Consider the following 21,788-nt stretch of genomic DNA (forward strand, 5'->3'; position numbering starts at 1 on the left):
TTTTTACAAAATTTGTCCTTGATGGCTGGTTAGTCTTGATGTGAACGATAGATAGGATAACGTAGATATAAATACCATTCTTTTATGAAGATGATAGCAAAATTATTTTAGGTGATCGTTAGGTGTTTGTGCTTTTTTTACAATTTATCTTCGACATTTGGTTGATCTTTACTTGATTATTAGATTATTGACAATAAGCATATTGCGGGTCCATGAGAATGTTATCTATTCTGCGACTTTTTTTTTGAAATTGAATATATTCGATGCTATTCTTTTAATGCAACAGCTGGGAAGTTAAGTAAAAGATGAACGGTAACGCGAAAGTTAATTAATACGTTCAATTTAAATTCCTAGGAGATAAGAAAGAATGTAATCTTACACGTGCAGTGGATTTTAAGTAAATTAGATTTCATAGATTTGTAGTGTTGTATAAGTTAGGATAAGTGTTACACTGTAAACAGTTTAAGGAAACAGAGCTATCGGTGATGAGAACCGACCGTCGATAGTTTTCTGTTTAGTTTTAAAGTCAGCAAACGATGACGAGCTGGTGACCACGTGCGGTCTTTGTGAGCTACGTAGGCTTAGGTCAAAAGGGATGTGCATGGATGTGTGTGTCTGTATGTTACATTACACAGCGAGTGCGAGCGGAAGTCTATTTTTACCTAGCAATAAAATAATAGTTCAACCTCCCGTAACAATCATCCGCTCTATCGTCCCTACAGATTTTAGTATTACTTATTGTCAATAAATTAATTTACATGTTTACAATAAATTTAAGAAATATTCTGCAGAAGATGAAGAAGAATTGTAGAAAAATTTTCTTAAAATATATGTATATGAAATATTAATGAGGAAATCAACAATGATTTAACGTCAAATATTTCATTTTATTTTATTTTCATTTTATTTTATTTTCATTTTATTTTATTTTCATTTTATTTTTACGTAGAGGATTTTATTTAATGCTCACGAGAAATTATTTGAGCAGGACTTTATGTAATTTTTTATATATTCACGTGCTCTTATGATGAATTTTATTGCATTGCTATGGCGGACGTATTCGAGAGACTTTCCACAGCATGTAAAAGTTGTTGATTATTACTCGCACCTCGACCTGGAAACTGCATAAATCTGCCCTCGAAAAGGTAGTTAGTGCAATTAGAGGCACGCGAGCAGTTCTTTGCAAATTTCCACGATGAGCTCCGCAATTTTGCACCGCACGGATGTTCATACTTTTAAAGCCTCTACCATTGTCTACTTACACGACTGTAGAGTATATTTCTACTCTGAAGAAGAGACACGAAATAACAATAATAATAACGTACAATTATATTCAGAAACAAAAAAGGGAAAAGATATTACCAGTACTATATTATCATTTTAAATATATATTTTTTCTTTAACTTTCAATTAGTGCACGGTTTTATTAATTTTTAACCAGTTATGGTACTCGTGTTATTTTTCTCAGTTTCCGATGTAAAATTGCAATTTAATGTACAATCGAACGTGATAGGTTTTCCTATTTAATTTGATAAATATTTTATCATTATAGTCTCTGTGATACCAAATAGATCTTTATCAAGTTAACTTATAGTTAACTGAATGAAACAGTCTCCAATTTGGAAACACAAAGCGTCCAATATTAATTAAAAAAATCAGCGAAACTGTATCATGAAAAATTCGCGAAGCTTGGCAATTTTTTAACCGCTGCTGGATTTAACAATCGGAAGCCTCTGGCGATACTTTTATTGTGTCATCCGCTGCGTAGATTCATGTGACTCGAAAATCCACGTACGCAGAAGCTTTTCTCGCAACGAACAACGCCGGGTGATTCGTCGCGGCGACCGCTCCTAAATCTTCAGCGAAATATGCACAACAATAGCGATGATAATAAATTCACGCGAGGACATTAATTAGCGAATGCGTTGCATGGAGATAAAAGTCTCGTTTTATCGAGATGCTCATTTTGAAAACGTATCGTACTTTCGTACCTAGAGACATTTGTAAGTTTAGAACGCAGATGAAAGCATGCAGACGTATTATGGTACAGACAATCTTGGTTAATGTGTCTTAATCTCAATGATATACAGTGTGCGCTGTGCACAGTAAGGAACCACGACTTTTGAACTGCTTCAAATGATATGTTTATACTATATATTTTATCTTAGGTAGTACTATATATTGAGGACTGAAAATTACTTTTACGTATAAATTATTTGTAAAATTACTTGAAACAATATAAAATTATATACATTCTATATTCCTGTGTTCAACGAATTTGCAATTTTTCCTTATCGTTGGTAAAACGTTAAATTTCAGAATAATTTTATTTTTCTTAATTATTTTACATAAACCTCCCCTTTCAGGGTTAAACGAACGATTTTGCATTGTATTACATTTTCTAATACTTTTATTTTTCTCAAAATCTATACTGCATGTACAACATAAAATTCATAAAATATAGAATGAATATAGAAATATGAATTTTCGAATATTTTCGTTGAAATGTCATTTTTCTTTATGCTTATAGAACTGGAATTTATACAATTTTATGCCGAGATAGTAGATACGAGGCCTTTAGCAGTGTGCAAATATTAAAATTTGGGTTTTATTGAAATTTCAAACAAGTCAGAATATTTCAAAGAATTAAATAATACCTCTGCATTGGCTTTGGAATTTTAGTAATAATTGTAAATTGAAGCAAAATGCGAGCGCGGAAACGTTTTATGATGCAGTTAATTTTAATAATGACTGCGTACTTTATATCTGAAGCTTTGACAATTCACTTGTTTCAGTTTCTTCCGGAATATTTATTCCGATGAATATACATTAATGTACATTAATTACTCATTATTACAATGAAATATTTATATAAAAATATTGCCGATAATAATATTAATAATTTTAATTTTAATACAAAATTTCTTTAATATATACATACTTACATATTTCTTGTACTTCTCTGGAGAAACAACGCAAGCAGGATATCACGCTCGGATATAACAATATCTCTATATATAATATATATATATCTTTTTAACTCACACTACACACACACACACACACACACACACACACACACACACACACACACACACACACACACACACACACACACACACACACACACACACACACACACACACACACACACACACACACACACACACACACACACATGTATATATATATGTATAATATGAATTGAAAAAGTGAACAGAAACGACAAAGAGTCTGTCTCTTGTTTCTTTTAACCGTTTAAGGCAAGAGTCTCTAACCTAGATTCGCAGTTGGGTGTAGAATTTCAGAAAGGGAAAGAAAGGAAATGATGTTGTTATCTGTTTTGTGCAATACAAGGGGAACAATTTCATTAAATTTAGAATGAGCTCTGTTTTTTCCATGACAACTATTTTCTAGCTTTCTTTTTTCCAGGAAAGACAAATCCACTATTCGATTATTGAACTAATCAATTATTCGAATTGGAAACAGCTCTCCGAAACTTCGAAATTAAATCAAAGAGAAATTATAAATGGTGGGCGTTTTAAATAATGCAAACGATGTTTCTTACGGATGAGCGATAGGCAATTTTGTTTGGCTTCCAGCATCTCCTTGTGAAACGAACGGATCGTTGGAAAACAGATATGAAGATTTAAAGGGAATTATTCACACGTTTAATTAACAGTACCTTTGAATTTATAATTTAATTTCGTGAACGAATTATTCTGAAAAGTAATTAATAGCTCTGAATTAACTATGTCGATATGGTCGTTTTAATTACGAACGAAAGATAGCACGTATATTCTTTCCCTTTTTATATCAATTTGTATTTTATGCCGTTTCTTGTTAAAATACTTAAAAACTTAATTATATACATATAACTTATATTTATATAATGTTAATGTATACAATAACCCTCATATATAGATACACATGGTTTCTTAATTACAATGATAGATATTTCGTATCTATATACTTACACAATATTATAGTTTAATAAGAAGGATCATTAATAAATTCTGAACACTAAGAAAATTAAAATAGAAATACTTTGTAATACGAATCAACTTTTTATTCAGAAATGATTTTTTATATTTGATCAATTAATTGAAAGGGAAGTTTGTTACCATGTTAATTGTCATTTCAGCGTGTATTGTCCCACAGATTTAGTCACACCAACACCACGCGACGCGACGTCAGCTTTCCGAATGTAGCACTGTACGTATATTTGCAGAAACTGTTTAACCGTTGAGGGACTGTCAGATGTTTGAGTTTCCAAGTACTTTGTCTCCGATTACATACAAGATACCGATATCATTACGGTATTAATCCTACCTATTACGTTATTAGCTCAGCTAATTTTCAAGTTTTTATCGTAGGCTTGTGAAATTCAGTACGTACCGGAATTTTTCACCACAAGATTAATGAACGATCGATATACATGCGAATCCGATATGGAATTGCTGTGGATGCTTCTAAATGCGGGATTTCTTCAGATATATTTCTAAAGATACCAATTGTTTAATTTAAAGGAAAACAGAGGAGACAGATCTGAGAATTGGAAAACGACTTGTCAAATGTATTTAAAATTTACAATTTTTACTGCGAACTCTTATGCATTTATGAGAAATTTGAAGATGTAACAATGCACACACCACATGCATATAAGCGTACGTACAATATGAGTATATGAGATATTTAAAATAGGATACTTGTTATTGTGTTTAGTAAATAAAGAAATTTTCTGTCTCGATTCCATCTTTTTAACACTTTGACTGCCACGTTGACCGTTAACATATGACCGGCCACGGTTTCTCCTGTGACGCCACGGTGGTCATTGGTGACCGGAGCGCTTGAACTTCTTACAATTGTAAAAATTGTATGAAAATTGACAGTTAGAGCATTTTGAATATAACCGATAAATAGAAAATACTTTGAAATAAAAAGTGCCCCATTGAACAATTTCAACATTTTTATTAGAACATCAATAAAAAAAAAAATGAGAACAAATCTTGCATCTAACGGTGCACTGTGTTCGCATTCATATCTTTGAGGGGTAATCTACGAATATTATTATAAACACAGCTTAGAAGGTAATCGTAAATGCTGCTTTATAATCATATAACTGAAGTTAGAAGTGTGAACATACCTTACTATTATATATAGAATGAGCAAATACCGTTTACTAATATCTTTTACACGTTTCAACAATATATTCTGGACGTTTTGCTTACGACGAAATAACGAATGTGAATGGTTTGTTGAAATAAACGGAGCCTTGTTGTAATATGTCGCTATCAACTGTTACAAAGGCAATAAAATAAAAGGTCCATTGGAGAAGAATGTTGTCTTACATCATCAATTTATTATTATTTTGCCGTTGTAGCTTTGAATAATAAAAATACTCCTGTGGCGCCCTGAGCGAAACATGTGATTTCGGCGTGGCAATCAAAGTATTAATTATATTTGCAAAAATCTGAATGTTCATAAATATCCGCAGTCTATCGATGACAAAGAATCCTATTCTTCCTATAGTACCAGAAATGAGCAACGTCAGATACTTTCAAGCTGCTGTATCTTCAAACTGTATTACATATGTAATAGTCTTCGACCATTTTGCCATTTTCTATCGATCAGATTTGCATTAAATCGTAAATTTGGCTTGATTTCGATGCAGAAATGAATTCCGCAATTGTTAGTATTCGTCGAAGATAATCATTCAATGAAATGCCAGACTGCAACTGAATCGTGCTTCACGAGCCTCATCGCGTAGGGTTCTGTTCTCTTAATCCTATTCGAACATCAGTTAAGCATGAAAGATCCCATAAAAACGCGCATTAAGCGAAGATTAAGCGGTGGAAAAAATCTTCCGCCTCTCGGATTGCCCTCCTATCTTCATCTCGATGGATCTTGTAATTTAAATTCGAATAAGCTGTTCGTCCTTTTCTTATTCGCGACGATGGGAGGTGCGTTAACGCGCGTTACACTTTTAGTAATTAATTAAGCGCATTGTATGATTTCTTCGATCATCCTAGATCGTTGCAAGTAAAATGGCCGGATCCTTTTATAAAACTTTCAACTTTGCATAACTTTATTGAAAATAGTATTAATAAAAATATAATTCAATGGTTTCTGTGGTATCTTGATTCAGATATAATAAAAATCTTTGATTAGCCATTATTGATAAAATTTTGGTGCATTATCATTCATAGTCATATTTCGATATTTAGATCGAAATATCATTTTCAATGAATTTTCGTTATTGCATTCCACTTTATAAGATCTAATGGTTAAATAGAATCTCGCAGATTTGCTTCGATATTTTTTTCATCGCTGGTTTCTTGTATCATCTGATACGTAAACAAAATTTTCTGTTTTTTAGTTTTTCGATTTCTGTAGCTTTACCAAAACTGTGTTTAATATCCCGATATTACGATCGCTCGTGACAAACCTTTTCTCCTAAAATATTCCACGCAATAATTGAGGGATTAACATGGCCAATCTTCTGCAGAAATGCAGGTAAATTTGTTTCCAACCAATGTCGCGTCGTTTTATCTTTATAACCTCGTGGAGATTATCGCCGAAATGCCCGATATCTTCCATAAAACGGAGTACGATTTAAAAGTACGTCATTTTATATTTTTTGTTTCGACGAAACATCTGATCGAACGATCCGTTTCCTCTGCCTTGTTAGTAGTTCTCGTCATTTACGGGCTATAATCATATAAGACGATCTGCAGCTACACGCTGAAACATCCAACGAAATGTGTTCGTGTTACCGATCATTCCTCTTGGCGAAAAATGGCATCGCCAGCTTCCTGATTCAATATGGATATTACGTTTTTACACGAAGGCTCTCGATCGGTATTTTAAAAAGTGAAAGATTGAAGAGCGCTAACACCACGTGAAACACCGTCGATTAAAAAGGAATATATGCTCGATATAGTGCTGCAGATTTTTACGGTCTTTCGAATTACATGTTTTTCTCTTTTTGTTATTCTTTTTAAAGTTTTATGTAGCTCTGGTAGAAATACAGAGCTCGTAATATTTTTAAATATCGTTGTTATTTTACTCGACATTCAAGTTTCTATGTTTTTAATTATACATGGTTCTTGTAACCGATGTATCTGTCATTTATTCGGACGTTTAATTCGAATTTCTCATAGCCCATTGTATATTCTTATTAATTAATTGTTTTCTCAATTTTGAAATTAAAAATGTAAAAATTACTATTAATCTTGCTCGCTGCTTTCGAATGATAATATACTCAATCCTTTGTGTCCCTTCAAACGATCGCAGTTGATCGATAATTCGCAAAAATGTGGAACGCAGCAGCGGCGAGACAATCGAAAATGCAACCCCTGTGTGTTTGTCTTGACTAAAAGCTTGCAATGACGCGGCGGTAATAAAATACCGGACGATAATTAAACCACTCGAAAACGAATAAGGGAAACGAGCGAAAAACGCTATGGGCGCCAGTTCAAACGCAGTGAATTCCTTTTGTTTCAAACTAGGCGCCAATGATGTGTGCGCACACGACGGTATAAATCACGTAGCTGGGCAAAAACATTTATTCGGCACACGGTAAATCCACGCAAAATCTTTTTATCGGACTTGCTTTTGTCCGATAGCGGAGATCCCCATACGCGCGTACCGAGCCGCGATTATTCGTGTAATCGCGAGTTCCGCGTGTACGATACCATCGTACGCGGCCCATAGTCGTGCTCGTCGCTACGATGATAAATGGGAGAACATCTTGGCCACGTTCGATCGATAAACCGGCTACGTTATTCTCTCTTAACTCCCTCCGTATCCGAGGACGAGATTTCTTGCGATACAACGTCGTTCATGCGACTCGTATCATACTTATACTGTATAAGTATCACTACTGTATAGGTTCACATATTTACCTTAGAATACTTCTTATATATGCACTTAATCGCGCAACTAGAGTCCCTACAATCGAAGATACTGAAAACAATAGTCAACGCCCCATGCTATGTCAGAAACGAGGATACACGCAAAGACGTAAAAATACCAACGGTCAAAGGTGAAATCGACAGGTACGCAGAAAAATACAAGGAAAGAGCGACAACACACCAAACCAGCTGGCTAGTGAAGCGAGTAAAACTCTCATAAAAAGAAGACTAAAGAGAAAACACCCACTGACCTCGCTAAAGAAATAAAATAGACGAACTCGAAGATGGTATCCCGTTGGGGGTAGGCATCCACATGTTATTTAGCAATTAAGCTAGAAAAATTTACCGAATGTCCTGCTGCACAAATTGTAAAGTACAAGTTAAATAATAATAAAAAAAAACTTAGTCGCGCAAGTCCACGTACTTCTGTCGAATTTTGTGTATCTGACCTACCAAAGAAACTCAAAACGCAATTCGTCATGAAGTTACTTAGACTTAGAGTGACTAACGAAAGAATCTGTGCACTCGTCGACGGTATCATGATTTGTAAAATTTGGAACGATTCTGAAAATGTATTCACAAGATACACAATATTTAGAGCTGATGTATGTTTCACAGAAATCAGAAAAATATTTAGGCTAACCATCGTTCGCGGTAAGAGATCTCGGTATTCGGTAGGACCATTTTTAAATTTTATCACGTATTTGACACGATTATTCAGGCTATATACCAATTTTTTATATAACTGATGCTACTTTGTTTCCTCTAGTAAGTTTAGCAAGTTACTTTACGTGCTTATCTTAACTATTTTGTACTCATATTGCTATATGGTGGAATAATTCATTTCTACTCGACTTTATTATTAGTTATTTTTAGATAACATTGTTCCAATAGTAAATATTAAAATAGTCAATTTCTAATCGTAGATAAAATTCAAGAAGCGAATATTTAATGCTATTTTATCAGATTAAGGGATTATAGAAGTTCTGAATTAAGCGAAAAAGATAGCAATAAAGCTCTGTGACAAGTTAACCAAAACATCCGGTAATGTTCGGTAATACCAGACAATGTACGAGAAACGCCGGAATGCAAAAATTGCAGTATTAACGGGGCATGTTGAAATTCAAAGCGAAAATCGATACGCCAATCCCACGGTGAAATAGCGCGAATCAGATGCCCGTTATTCTTGCACGAATTTGATATCTCAACAGTGACTAGACACATTCTTCTTCTGTTCGCTCGAAGTCATTGAACTGTTGCCTGATAGAAACCTTCGCTGGCCATGGTAAAATTGATGAGTGTTTTCTAAAAAAAGGAACCAGAAAAAAGGAAGCATAAAAGGAGGGATAAAAGAGGGAGCTTTCGCTATGAAAACTGAATGCGCGATATCGTCTTTGAAAACTGTGTCTGAGCTGTTTGTTTGAAGATTTATCAATGAATTAAGAAAGATGCAACGGTTTGCCTACTCGCTTCAGAAGCAAGTGGATTTGAATTACAAGTGTATTTCGCTGAATAGCTCGATTCAAACCTTGTGTTTTTCAAAGTTCAACCCTTTCACTTCCATTTCACGGCAAATACAATTCATTAAATTAAAATTGAAGATCTGTGTAAGGGTTAACACGAAGAGGCTGCAGAGGATAAAACAACATTTTCGCAAATCTTCAAACTATCATTAGTCACACCCCGTCGATCTTGTGCAAATCTTTTGCATCTTAAAGCTTCTGTTTATAAATACAATTTATTCAATTAACATTGAAGATCCATTTAGGGATTGATATCAAGAAACTAGAGAGAATGAAAGGAAAGTTTCGCAAATCCTCATACTATTGTTACAATCACACCCTGTCGACGTCGATCCTCTTATTTTATATCGCTAAAATCCATATACGCAGCAACTGCAATTTTAAACGATTTAATAGTTGGCGCGTGTTTCAGCAAAGTTCGCCCCCTCTCACTCTTCGCTTTGGCGACAATTTTCCTCGCACGATAATTACTCGCGCGGCCATTATAAATGCACAGTACCGAGGAAACATTCGCGTGCTAATCACAAAGTAGGTCGAACCGAATCCCCAGGATAGCTGAACGCTCGCTGCTTATATACGACGCGATTTGCTCGCGATATGAATAATTTATCGGCATCGGATATCGGATAATAGTCTCTAAAATTGACACAGCTTGGAAAGCAGCATTTAGCGACTATTTGACACACCTCAACGTCCCCAGGCTTCTTATCGTTACATCCTGTAACCGCGCTGCAGTTACGTCGTACGATGTTGAAAGTTTAAGATGTGACCGAGATTCAGTTGACGAAGCACATACTTAATAATGAATTATAGTGTTGCCGTGTTAATGGTAATGTTCGTAACGAATGCCAGAATCCCCAAGGAATACATGAAATTCTGTAGAATAAGATAACGATATTTATCTTAACCATAAAAGCAAATGATTAATCGAGTGAAATAATTTTTGTTTACAGAGGCACGAGCCAGAATAAGTGGCCCGTCGGATATTTACGTGAAAACCGGCAGTCTTCTCACGCTCACTTGTCTAATGTCTCAAGGACCTCACGATTTAGGCACAGTGGCTTGGTACCGTGGTAGTCAGCCAGTAGTTACATCTCCGCATTCAGAAAACGACGTAAACGGCGAACCTCGTATCGCTGTCGAAACAGAGTGGAGCGATGCCCTCACGTCGAGGTATGTTTCTCTCACTTTCGTTAGTAAGTTATTTTGCTATTATAATGACAATTACTACTAATATGAAACGAAGAAATATATTTTCTTCTAAGATTATCAACCCTGAGATTATCAATTGCTATTCCATATATATGAAAATCACACGTAAAAGTCCATTTTTGTTAACTTTCTGAGACCAGACAGGAAGTTGAATTTCTCTTCTATAGTTTTGTATAATAATAAATATTTGTTGGAGTATAAATTTAATCGAATTTTTAATAAATCAATCTTCATATCGAATTTCAGATAAATATCAGAAGATAGTATAATGAAAGTTCGTTGGATTATTAATCATTATCATGATAAATAGATAAACCGAAGATGCACTTTCTTGCTAGTGGTAGCTGGTTTCAAAATCAAAAAGACATGCGTCGCTGACGCCAAAAGCAATCTGTATCCTAGTCCGAACTCAGCAACATTGCTCAGATATTGATCAATAGATTAACTGGTTGAACTCATAACCTAAACATAGATAAGCTTTCAATCTCAAAACTAGAACAAAACAACTATATTCGCTGCACTGAACCGAATTTACCTGACCGTACATCTAAATTCACTTATTGAAACTACAGTCATTATTTAACACATTCGTATACGAATCGAGTAAACTAATCACTTGCACCAACTTTCAAAAGCGAAACAAGTATATTCATCATACGAGACGCAATACCTACCTTCAAATCTATTCCGGTTAACTACGGAGAAGGGCAGTACAGCAGAACTCGTTTATCTGAACAGGTCCCTTCCATCTCTTCTTGTTAGTTCGAATAACAGAATATAACTGTTAGGATTCCAACTGCTCCTCCTTTGACAAATAAAATTTATTTTGCGTACAAACATTAATTGCATACGTCAATATATTATCCATATTCACTATGAATATATTTATTGTAAGAATATTTGAATGCATATTATTAAAATTGCACTCAAAAAAGGTGCAGCAATGGCTTGTCTATATAGTCTAAACGCTCTACTGCAATACAGTAGAACCTTAACTTACTAGGAACACACGTTACTCTGATTATCATAAGGGAGTCCGTTTCTTCTTAACTATTTCATAAATATTCATTAAAACTTTGGACTAAAAATTAGGGATGCGTCACTGAGAAATAATATCCAAATACGAACTCGCTTTCAGTAGAACTGAAATTATCGGTAAGCACATTGAACCCATAAATTACAGTTCTACAGAGTCGGTATACCGAAGCTGATCTGTGGCGTTAGCTTCGACGCCATCCGTTAAAATTATACTCGTTGATCAACTCGTAGCCGCCACGTTAGACGTGTAAATATCTGGGTGACAATTCGACGCAGGGAATCTGGCTTGCCCGAGACAGGAAGAACGCGTCGCACGCAATGTCAGCCACTAGACAATTAATTTCTGCTTCTTGAAGCCGTGGCTCTGGAGGTCGGCTGCAGGGTGATCCTTGTCGTAAATTCATCGACGTGAAACACCAGCCTGACAATCGTCAATCACGTCCAAAAACAGACGCAGCCTGACTGCAATATTCCCGCGACACACAAGCGCCAGGGCTTACAAGGGTCGGCTAGAAATGCAGAGCATGCCCGATGCGTCTTCACGGTGCACAGGCTGTCTGACAAAGGACTACCCTGTTTCCTCTATCATCTGAGGACCGGCTGGATATCATACCACGTGCTGAGACACGTTGTACTGCTAAGACGTAATACACACGAAGAGAGGAAAGGTTATGGTCCCGGATAAAAGAGTTTCTGACGCTCGTATTCGGCGGATTCTCTTTGGCAAGAGAAGATTTTCGTGCGCATCGTTTGGATTAACGCACTAGTTGAGAAGGGTCTTCCTATTTTTTCTTTACAAAATAGCAGACGAAATCTGTACCTTCTAAATTTGTATCTACGATACATTATCTGTCTAGTATTAGATAGATAGAAATAATCTTATGCAATAAAATATAGCGGTCGATATTGCACAACTTTCCTTTATATTTTATTCTTTTTATTATTTCTATTTATTGATTATTATATAATTTGATTCATACCTAGCCTTTGATATGTTCGATCAAACCATTCAATATACTCTCTCGAAAGCTCTTTCTTTCTCCCTCCTCCTCTTTTTTTATTCTCTCTATTTCCCTATCTTTTTCACTCGATGCAGACATTTCCAGGCGACATTCCTAGGAGACATCCAGACATGTCTACCCAAACCCCTGGATGGCCATACACTCTTCATTCACACCATGACCTCAGGCATTCTCATATCTGTAACACTCTGAACTACGTATATCCTTATTCCCTTCTATTGCTCTGGTTTCAAATACGTTTCATTCGCTTAATAAAAATTCTATTATTCCTGTGATAGTAACAATGACAGGAAGCGAATAACGTTATTGTCCATAAGATACAAACGCGAACAGAAACAGAAGTCCGGCATTAATACGTATCTTGCCGTGTAATTTTTCTCCATTACTCGCGAGAGTTTATCAAGACTAGATACAGTTTGGTCCCTGAAGCATTAAAATGATTATTTCTTAAGGCCTCTTCGGTTGCAGCAACTACAACTGGGATACTGTTAAGCAACTCTTAAACGGCCGTTATTAGCCTCCAGAGTGCGATACGTTACTATACTACACGATGAAACTGAGAAGTAAAATGCAGCAAGTAAATGATTAATCGATAATCTATTGGAAGCAAGTTGCCGAAATTTCTTTACAAGTTCCATCGTCCTATAATCTGACTACCGCACTGTGCATTTAATATGGAATTATTTGCTGTTGTTCGAAAGGCTACTCGAATTACATCCGAGCGTTTCATGTCTGTGAAAGAAAGAAATAAAGCTGTTTTTATTAAAGAATTTGGCATTTTGAATTCTCTTTTCATTTGTCTCTTTTTAATTCTCTTTAGTACCCAACAAAGAATAGTATTTGTTCGAACGTTTCGTTGTTTGATAGAAATTTATAACAAAAACACAACTAATCTCTTAAACAATCTAATGCAATAAACGTTGTTAACACTTCAAATTTCGTGGCTGATCCACAATTTCTCAATCGTATTAGTTAGAAGGAGATACGAAAATACGAAAATGCTTTCCGCGACTGAACTATATTCTTCCCAAAGGGACTATTTATTTTACTTACAACCGACATACTGCTCCCTTAACGTCAATGCGCACCAAGGCATTATGTTGCGTCAGGGAAGTGTTTTGGGCTATTATTATTACGAGCCTGAAAAGAATGATGTACAACGCTGCCATTGGGATACTACGCTTAGGTGAACACGATTGTTGGATTTATTTTACGACGAACTTGTCTATGACGTTCCGCTGTTTCTGACAACCGTTGTATAATGATTTTCACTTACCTTGTTGCCTGCTCATGCTATGTGACACCGCAAAATGTAATTTAATTTAACGTGTACAGCAAATGACGAAAATATCCGAATGCCGTGGTAGAAAATAATTCATCATGTAAAAATTGTACGATAGATTGCGATTTGTTGAAACAAATTGCGTCCGTACTGTCATATATATAGTCACTAAATGTACGTAAAGTTAAAGAAAAATTTACCGTGTAAACAAATTACACAACATTTATCACACCTAAGTACGAATAACGAAACGAAAGCATTCGAACGCTGTTTTGAAGTCTATAAAGTCCGCGGTTTATAAATTTTGGCCAAAATTTAGCCAAAAGCCTAAACATAGAAAGATCTTAAAAATTCAAAAATCAAAAAATCTTCAGTATGCTACTAACAGTACTCGAGCGCAAATGGTTTGAGTTAGTTGGTTGTGGTTTCGGGACAAGCAAATTCCGTCCGATTATACTTAATTTCCAAATTGCTTTGATTCCCGATATTCCATTAAAACAATTTTAATTCTTTGAATAAAAATTGTGAAATATCGAAGCGAATAGGGATTGCTTGTTATCTTTTCTGTATACCATAAAGCGATTTTCGATATACATTGACTATACATGGATATACATTTTTTAGTCAGTGTTGACTGATTCATATTTATTAATTGTTACACACTGTATTTTACTAACACTCAGATCAAACGTATATATGTGACTACAAATGCTTGATAAAATGTTTGCCGTCAGAAATATGTTTCCTTGTTAATTGATTTCCCTTCTATTATTTTAAAAAAATGGATTGAATGTAATGAAAATCCACTTTTAAACCTGGATATCTGATTCTGTATATCGCTGTGTTTATTACTTTCAATAATACTATTACATTCACCATTGTGCAAAACAAAAACGACTTTCATCTATGTTTGTTTCTCTTCCAAGGGAACAGAAGAATGCTCCATGGTATTTAATTTCTGTTTGATACATGTTAATTCTTTTTATGAAGAAACACCCACACCACCAGGTCTCTCACGACGATAATTATAAATGTGAAGTAAAAATTTTCTTGCAAGTAAACCTCGGTGAGAAATTATATTTAAGAAAAAAAACAGTCGTGTATAATCTAATGATTACCAGCGGCGGAAACACGCTGCTTGAATTAATCAAATGTACTATCGTTCACAAGTCATAAGCACCTAGCCAACCGAAGTTTATCATTTAGAAGCAGGAAGTACTTGTATTTGATTCACGATTTATTTCTGACTTGATGGAAAAATACTCAGTGGATTTTAACAGTAATTACGGTAGTTCGTATAGCAATGAATTACTATGAAGTAATTAAATTTTCAGTTGATGAATGGCCCGTGAAATTGAATCATGAAACGCATGTATTTTTCATACTAGAGAGGTAGGAAGTGGACACAGGGAGGAGGATTAATCGTACCGCAAGCGCTATTTATCGTCGATTAATAGCCGCTAGATCATCGATGCTTCATTGTTAATTTCGTCATCAATTATTTCATATACATATAACCCAGCGCCGGAACCGCGTATCGATGACCACTCACGAAATTAAAGCCATTTCTATCATTCATATGCAATTGCTCGGTCAAATTTATGCGTCTGACATGTTTTTGTGTATTGGAGCGATAATTACATCGGACGCGAATGACAGTCAAATTACGCGATTGATCGTTTGCTTGATTTGGGAGTAGATACGAGTAGTTTGAGAAGAGATATTGCAGGATATTCCGTGTTACTTTTACAATTGCGGTGGCTGCAAATGCTGTTTGTACATACCCTTAATTTTTGATTAAGCATTCCTTTTACCAGATTCCACGTTTCATTCCCGCGCTATCAGATTTCTGTGATCATATGAAAATACTACTGCAACATAATCATTTCTAATTATATTATTACAGAAACTTTTTTCAAACATTTATTTCACACACACGCAATAGAAGTACGTATCGAGCTGTACACAATAAATATAATATATTAAGGAAAAGGAAGCAATTCCTAGCAAGTAATTTTGCAAGATACATATATTAGTTGCAATGTATTAATTCGTAATGGTTAACGTCAGATAAGACTAATAAGGTTACAAGTTGCGCTTAATGAATAATAAAGAACAATATTTTGCTTAAGACGAATGTTAGTTTTTCATTCTATTACAGATTGAGGATCACCCATGCAAAACCAAGCGACTCTGGGAACTACAGTTGCGTGCCCACTGTGGCAGAGAGGGCCAGCGTCAACGTGCACGTTATTAATGGTGAGTCTCGTATATAAATTGCTTATCATATTGCTCTTAATACCGTGAGTTTTATTCACTAACGTGATTATATATGGATCGATGTCTGCGTTTCGATATCGATCACAATTGTACCGTGTAACATACTAACAAAGCTCACCTATGATTCTACAGTGAGTTATCATCGTAAGCTATCGTTTTAATATATTTATTTCACTCCGAAAGCAAAAGAACTTTTGAGCAGAATTTGTAAATAGTAGTATTGTAAATAGTAATTTTGGCAATATTGTTATATGTGAGGTGGTGTTAGATGTAAGGTGCCCAAGAAATACTCTCGATGTTCAGCAATATAATTTATTTAACAATCAACAATCCTCGCTTTTCGACTATGTTTGCTTCGCTGTTACACTTGACCCTTCACACTTTGCTGTTCAAAACCGAATGAATCTTTGGACAGATTTTTTTCTTTTGTTGCCGCTCGATATCCCCACTATGCACGCGTTCGTTAAACGTCCGAACTGTTGGCGTGTACGCGTTCTTCCCAATATTCGGCGGAAGGACCGTAGGGATATCGATGGCACATTAGGCATGTCGGCCTTACGCTTTGATGACAATAATGTCGTCAGCATAAGCTTGTATCGCGAAGCTGTCGGCAAGTTCTATCGTCGAGTGCCCCCACATATGTTACAGAACAAAAACATACATGTGTTATACATATTTGAATTTTATTATTTTTTATTCCAAGTTGTGTATATATATACATAAATTTTATATACAATAAATATTTCGGAGTTTAGCCAGAATAAGCGTGTCGAGCGTCGTTTTATTTTTACGATACGAAACACGTAGTATCCATGAAGTTCGAGGAATTGCAAAGAAAATGTGCTGCAGAAAGTCCATGATAACTATATTATAAGCAGGATTTTCATGGTTCTTTCTATCGCGTTTCAAGCATCCATCGAAAATGCCCATACGATTCCCGAAGAATCCATGGAACGAAGAGACGCTGTTCTTCGACAACCTTTTTACTGCTTCTCAAGGTTTTTAGTAGCCTATAAAGGCCGGCGGACCGTTTTCCGAAGCGATCTTCTGAAATTTGAACGTCTCATTTATGAGCCGCGTAAGAACGAACGCAGGCAGCGGGAAACGAAGGAAGGAAAGTTCAATTTCGTCTAGTTACGAGAGTTTCAAATTTTTTGGTAGCTTCAGGTGGGTCGTTCGCACTATCTAGAAAAATCGAGGAATACCGAAAATGAAACGTTTTACGAGAAGATGGTTAGATAAGCTATCTAGAAAACTGTAAGGGACAAAAATTGCCAGAAGAAAGATGTAACAGCCTCTCATGTTGTGCAAGGCGAGAAAAGTGAAAGCGTTGAAAATTTATTATTAAAAAATTCTTCGAAATTCTATCAAAATTCTCGTCTACTTTCCAATAACACGGCGAAGGAATTCACTAAGTACAGAAAGCAAAACTGTAGATACAGAATTACGAAACATGGTCAGCATTTCACGAAAGTTGAAAAAATGGATGAAAAATGCAGGCAGAGAATTCGAACGTAACGAAGTTCTCGGATGGTTATGGATCCAATAATCATCGGTAGAACGTGCTGCGAGTTAATTAACCCGACAGCTCGTTAATTTCGCGTTGTTCCAACAGGGGGAAACTTTTAATTACAAACAGCCCGCGAAATTCGAGACGACGCCTGATCGATCGATATCAACGATCGATAAACGTGATCGGCTCATCGGTTGTTGCACGTCGCGCCTCCATTACTCGAATCGGTGTCGCCTCGTTTCATCGTTGAACGCTCGAAATGTCCACGGATTCCTGTCGAAAATGTGGCAAACGAGCTTGAGTTTCCACGAAACTTTCCGCCAATGCGAGATTGTTATTTCGATGAATATGCCGGTTATTACGGAATGGCGAACAATTGGCCGTGGTTTGATTATGCGATATGCCCGAACGGGATCAGTTTCGATTTTCGTCAGTTCACGTCCTATGACGCTGTGTTTGATGTTGCGCACCGATTACCGATATTATCACCTTGGTACTTGGTTTCGATTTAATTGTTGATCGTAACATAGGAGAAGCGTTGTGACGCGATCATTTTTTAGTTCCGGTCGTTTTTGCAATCAGTTCCATTCCATTAATCTACCTCAAAAATGAATGCTTTCCATATGCAGTAGCCACAATAGATATTTATGTATTATCGTATTTTCGATAGCATTTGCATGTTTCTGCTTAATTGAATTCGATATTAAATTTCATATTACTTACTAGTATTAGGTTGTACAAAAAGTTTCTTTCGTTTCATAAGGTGATAATAGATGAACAACAATTTCTGTTTTATATTATTTTATTGAATCAGGTATGATCCATTTCGTTCTACTTCTATTATTATGTTCGTGCATAATTCAATAAACTAATATAAAACAAAAATATTGTACGTCTATTATTTCCTTATAAAACGAAATAAACTTTTCGGACAACGTAATATTTTCACATGATTATAAAAATTTGATACTATGAAAATGAGATGCATAGAGCCTGATATGAATGCGCTTGATTGGAAAACGCTTGATAGGCTATGCTCGAATACTTCTTAGTAAATTAATCGAAAATCTCACAAGTAGAAATTCTTCCTAAAATTTCCATCCACTGAAATTTCATCGTACAGTACGCATCACGTACGGATTATCGGATAATATTTGGAAATCGCGCTGAAGTCCTACGAATTTGTCAACGGGAAAGGAACCGTTACTGGAACAAAGTTGCAAACATATCGGAAAGCCTGTCATTTGCTGTTTCAGCGCGAAATTATAGGCAGATCCATTAACTTTCGCAAATGAGTCCTTTGACAATGGTTAATAACATATTATTAATTGAACCAACCGATCGTAGAACTATGAAACTGTCTTGGTCGCCTTTGCCCGTTGCGCGCCAACACGTTTGTGTATCCTGTTAACGTGTACCTCTCGAGTCTCGGGACAACACACGGTACAAACTGCATTCATATCGTCTCGTGTATACATTTTACCGCGTGCTAGTTGAACGTCGACGATAAGCGAGTGTTTAACTACGTGCACAAGTACGAATACGCGAAATGTTAACGCCTGAAACTTTGCCGGAAACGAGTTAGGTGGAAGAAAAATGTTGTTGCTCCATTCCTCGGTGAAAATGTCGGGGAAACGCGTAGGAATGATCTTGATACTCCTACTGTGTATAATCTAGAGTTTAGTAGATACTATTATGTGAAAAAAAATACTATGTATTAGGTTGTGCAAAAAGTTTCTTTCGTTTCATAAGGTGATAATAGATGAACAACAATTTCTATTTTATATTATTTTATTGAATCAGGTATGATCCATTTCGTTATATTTTTATTATTATGTTCGTGCGTAATTCAATAAACTAATATAAAACAAAAAACATTGTGCGTTTATTATTTCCTTATAAAACGAAAGAAATTTTTCGGACAACCTAATATTTATTTTCGATATTAAATAATGGAGATGCGTGCAAATGTGTCGGAATTATTAAGGAAACAGTGGAATCACATAAAGTCTAGAAAGCTATGGATAACGAAGAAGATCAGATTACAAATTAGAATTCAACGTGGAAAAATACGTAAGGACTTTGTTTCGATTTTTTTGCTAATCAAATTTATTAGTGTGAAATAATTACGTACGGAAGAATATTTGTGTAATATATCGTTTAATATTCTACATGAAGCTTAGTACCAATTTAGCTGATATTTTTTCTCCGATCGATTTTAATACACTTTACGTCATGCGTCTTTTGCGTAAACGGCTATGCAAATTGGAATTAACGTCGGGAACCACATGGAAATTAGACTACGGGACTAATGGGATTTAGCCTTCCGGGAAACCGGATTCCACATGATTCGTTGTGAATCTCAGCGAAGATTAGGGCATCGATTTTAACGCAATATCTGTGCTAGACTTTACTGACATTGATTAAGAAGATATTACCGCTGTAAATCTCCGAGTTATAGAATACATTAAACTAAATTAAATTACACGGTACTTTTATTCGTCGGTGTTGAACATTTGTGTCTGCGTTGCAAATGGACAAAAACAATATTTTTCTCTGATGACACCTTATATGTAATATTCAGAAACAAATTTACATGTATATATATAGTGCAAATATATATATAGTGAACGAAAAAACTATAATTTTGCATAAGTTGTTGACTAATCGCTTGAAAAATTTAAAAATTGTAAATTGTATAATATAACCATGTATTTTATTCTATTTATTTTACTAACTTTAATAAATAACTCGCATAACATTTAAAACCTAATTAGGAAAAAGGTTGACTTTATCGCAAAAAATACGGAAATATCTTCGGTAAAAACAGAAATAGCCAATAAATAAAACGCTACTTTTAAAATTGCAATTTTGTTGAAAAGAGAACGAGATAATGGTCAAAAGGCAGTTATAGTAATAACCACTTAGTTAATGGAAAATTCTTCAGGAAATATAAAGCCATTAATGAAATCATAAAACATAGTTTTGAAACATAAAAGTGTACTTCCGCAAAATTTACGTCAAATGATTCCAATCTTTGTTTTCAACCATTTCAGTGAAAAACCTTCAAATCATTTTTTATTTGAATTACTTTAATGAAATATTTTGAAATGATATCTTAATCTATATACTTTTTATTTGCATTTCAATAAATTCGTCAATCTTGAAATTCAACATCAAAATATGAATTATTTGAATGGCACAAATTTTTATAACGCAAGAATTGCTTATAATTTTAGTATCGTTCTAGATTCGAAATAGTTATATTTATTTTTTACTTTCTGCAAATTTACACTGTAGCTGACTGTACCGATAGCTTTACCATGTATAATACACCAGTTCTCATCAGGTTACTTAAAGTTAAGCTGCACGAGGCACGATTGGTGCTTAAATTAAGTTTGTCGCATAAAATTAAGTGTAGACGCATAATAGTATGCTTTGGCTATGCAAAGTATTCGTACACCAACCAATTTGGTCAGAAAGTTTGCAAAGCATTGTTTATTTGAAACATTTTAATAGGAAGCAATTAATACGAAATGACAAACTAGAAACTTCGAATTAGAAATTTTAAGGCTTTCTTAAATTAACAAATCCTATTTCCTAATTGCTGCAACTATTACTACTACATAAACGATATAATATCATATATGCTATCATTTGCTAATACTTTCATATAACTACGAACGTTTACTGCTATAAAAATAAAATGTGAAATCTGATAAAAGAACGCTTCATAAAATAAACAGAAAATGTACAAATACTTTCTGTATAGCCACTGTATATACCAAATATAAGCAAACCGTACAAAAAATTCTACTTTCTGCTAAGACCAAATGACGAATACAATTCCGTCAATTACGCTCATTCTTTTCGATTTTCGTTATTCGTACCTTCCGCTTATTTAACAAAGAAAGGTACGAACATGGTCAAAAAAGTTGTACGATAAAGGCGTATATAGAAAGGGACATTTCGTGACATGTTTTCTTTGGACATTTTCCTCTG

The 21,788-nt window shown here is 35.0% G+C and overlaps 1 protein-coding gene and 1 long non-coding RNA gene across 6 annotated transcripts in view; one reads left to right on the plus strand and one right to left on the minus strand.

Moving 5' to 3' along the window:
- The window catches only part of LOC122574965, a 33,618-nt gene extending 22,081 nt beyond the window's left edge, over positions 1 to 11,537 (minus strand). The window contains exon 1 of the long non-coding RNA XR_006319279.1: positions 11,326 to 11,537. This is a non-coding gene — a long non-coding RNA (uncharacterized LOC122574965). The remainder of the gene's footprint in view (positions 1 to 11,325) is intronic.
- LOC122574958 (zwei Ig domain protein zig-8-like) overlaps positions 1 to 21,788 on the plus strand; it is a 433,576-nt gene that overhangs the window by 378,251 nt on the left and 33,537 nt on the right. For all 5 annotated transcript variants that reach the window (XM_043743242.1, XM_043743243.1, XM_043743239.1 and 2 more), the window contains 2 exons: positions 10,393 to 10,612; positions 16,155 to 16,252. In XM_043743242.1, coding sequence (XP_043599177.1) covers positions 10,393 to 10,612; positions 16,155 to 16,252 — 318 coding nt within the window. The remainder of the gene's footprint in view (positions 1 to 10,392; positions 10,613 to 16,154; positions 16,253 to 21,788) is intronic.

Source organism: Bombus pyrosoma, linkage group LG14 (assembly GCF_014825855.1).
Source record: "Bombus pyrosoma isolate SC7728 linkage group LG14, ASM1482585v1, whole genome shotgun sequence".
Classification (NCBI taxonomy): domain Eukaryota; kingdom Metazoa; phylum Arthropoda; class Insecta; order Hymenoptera; family Apidae; genus Bombus; species Bombus pyrosoma.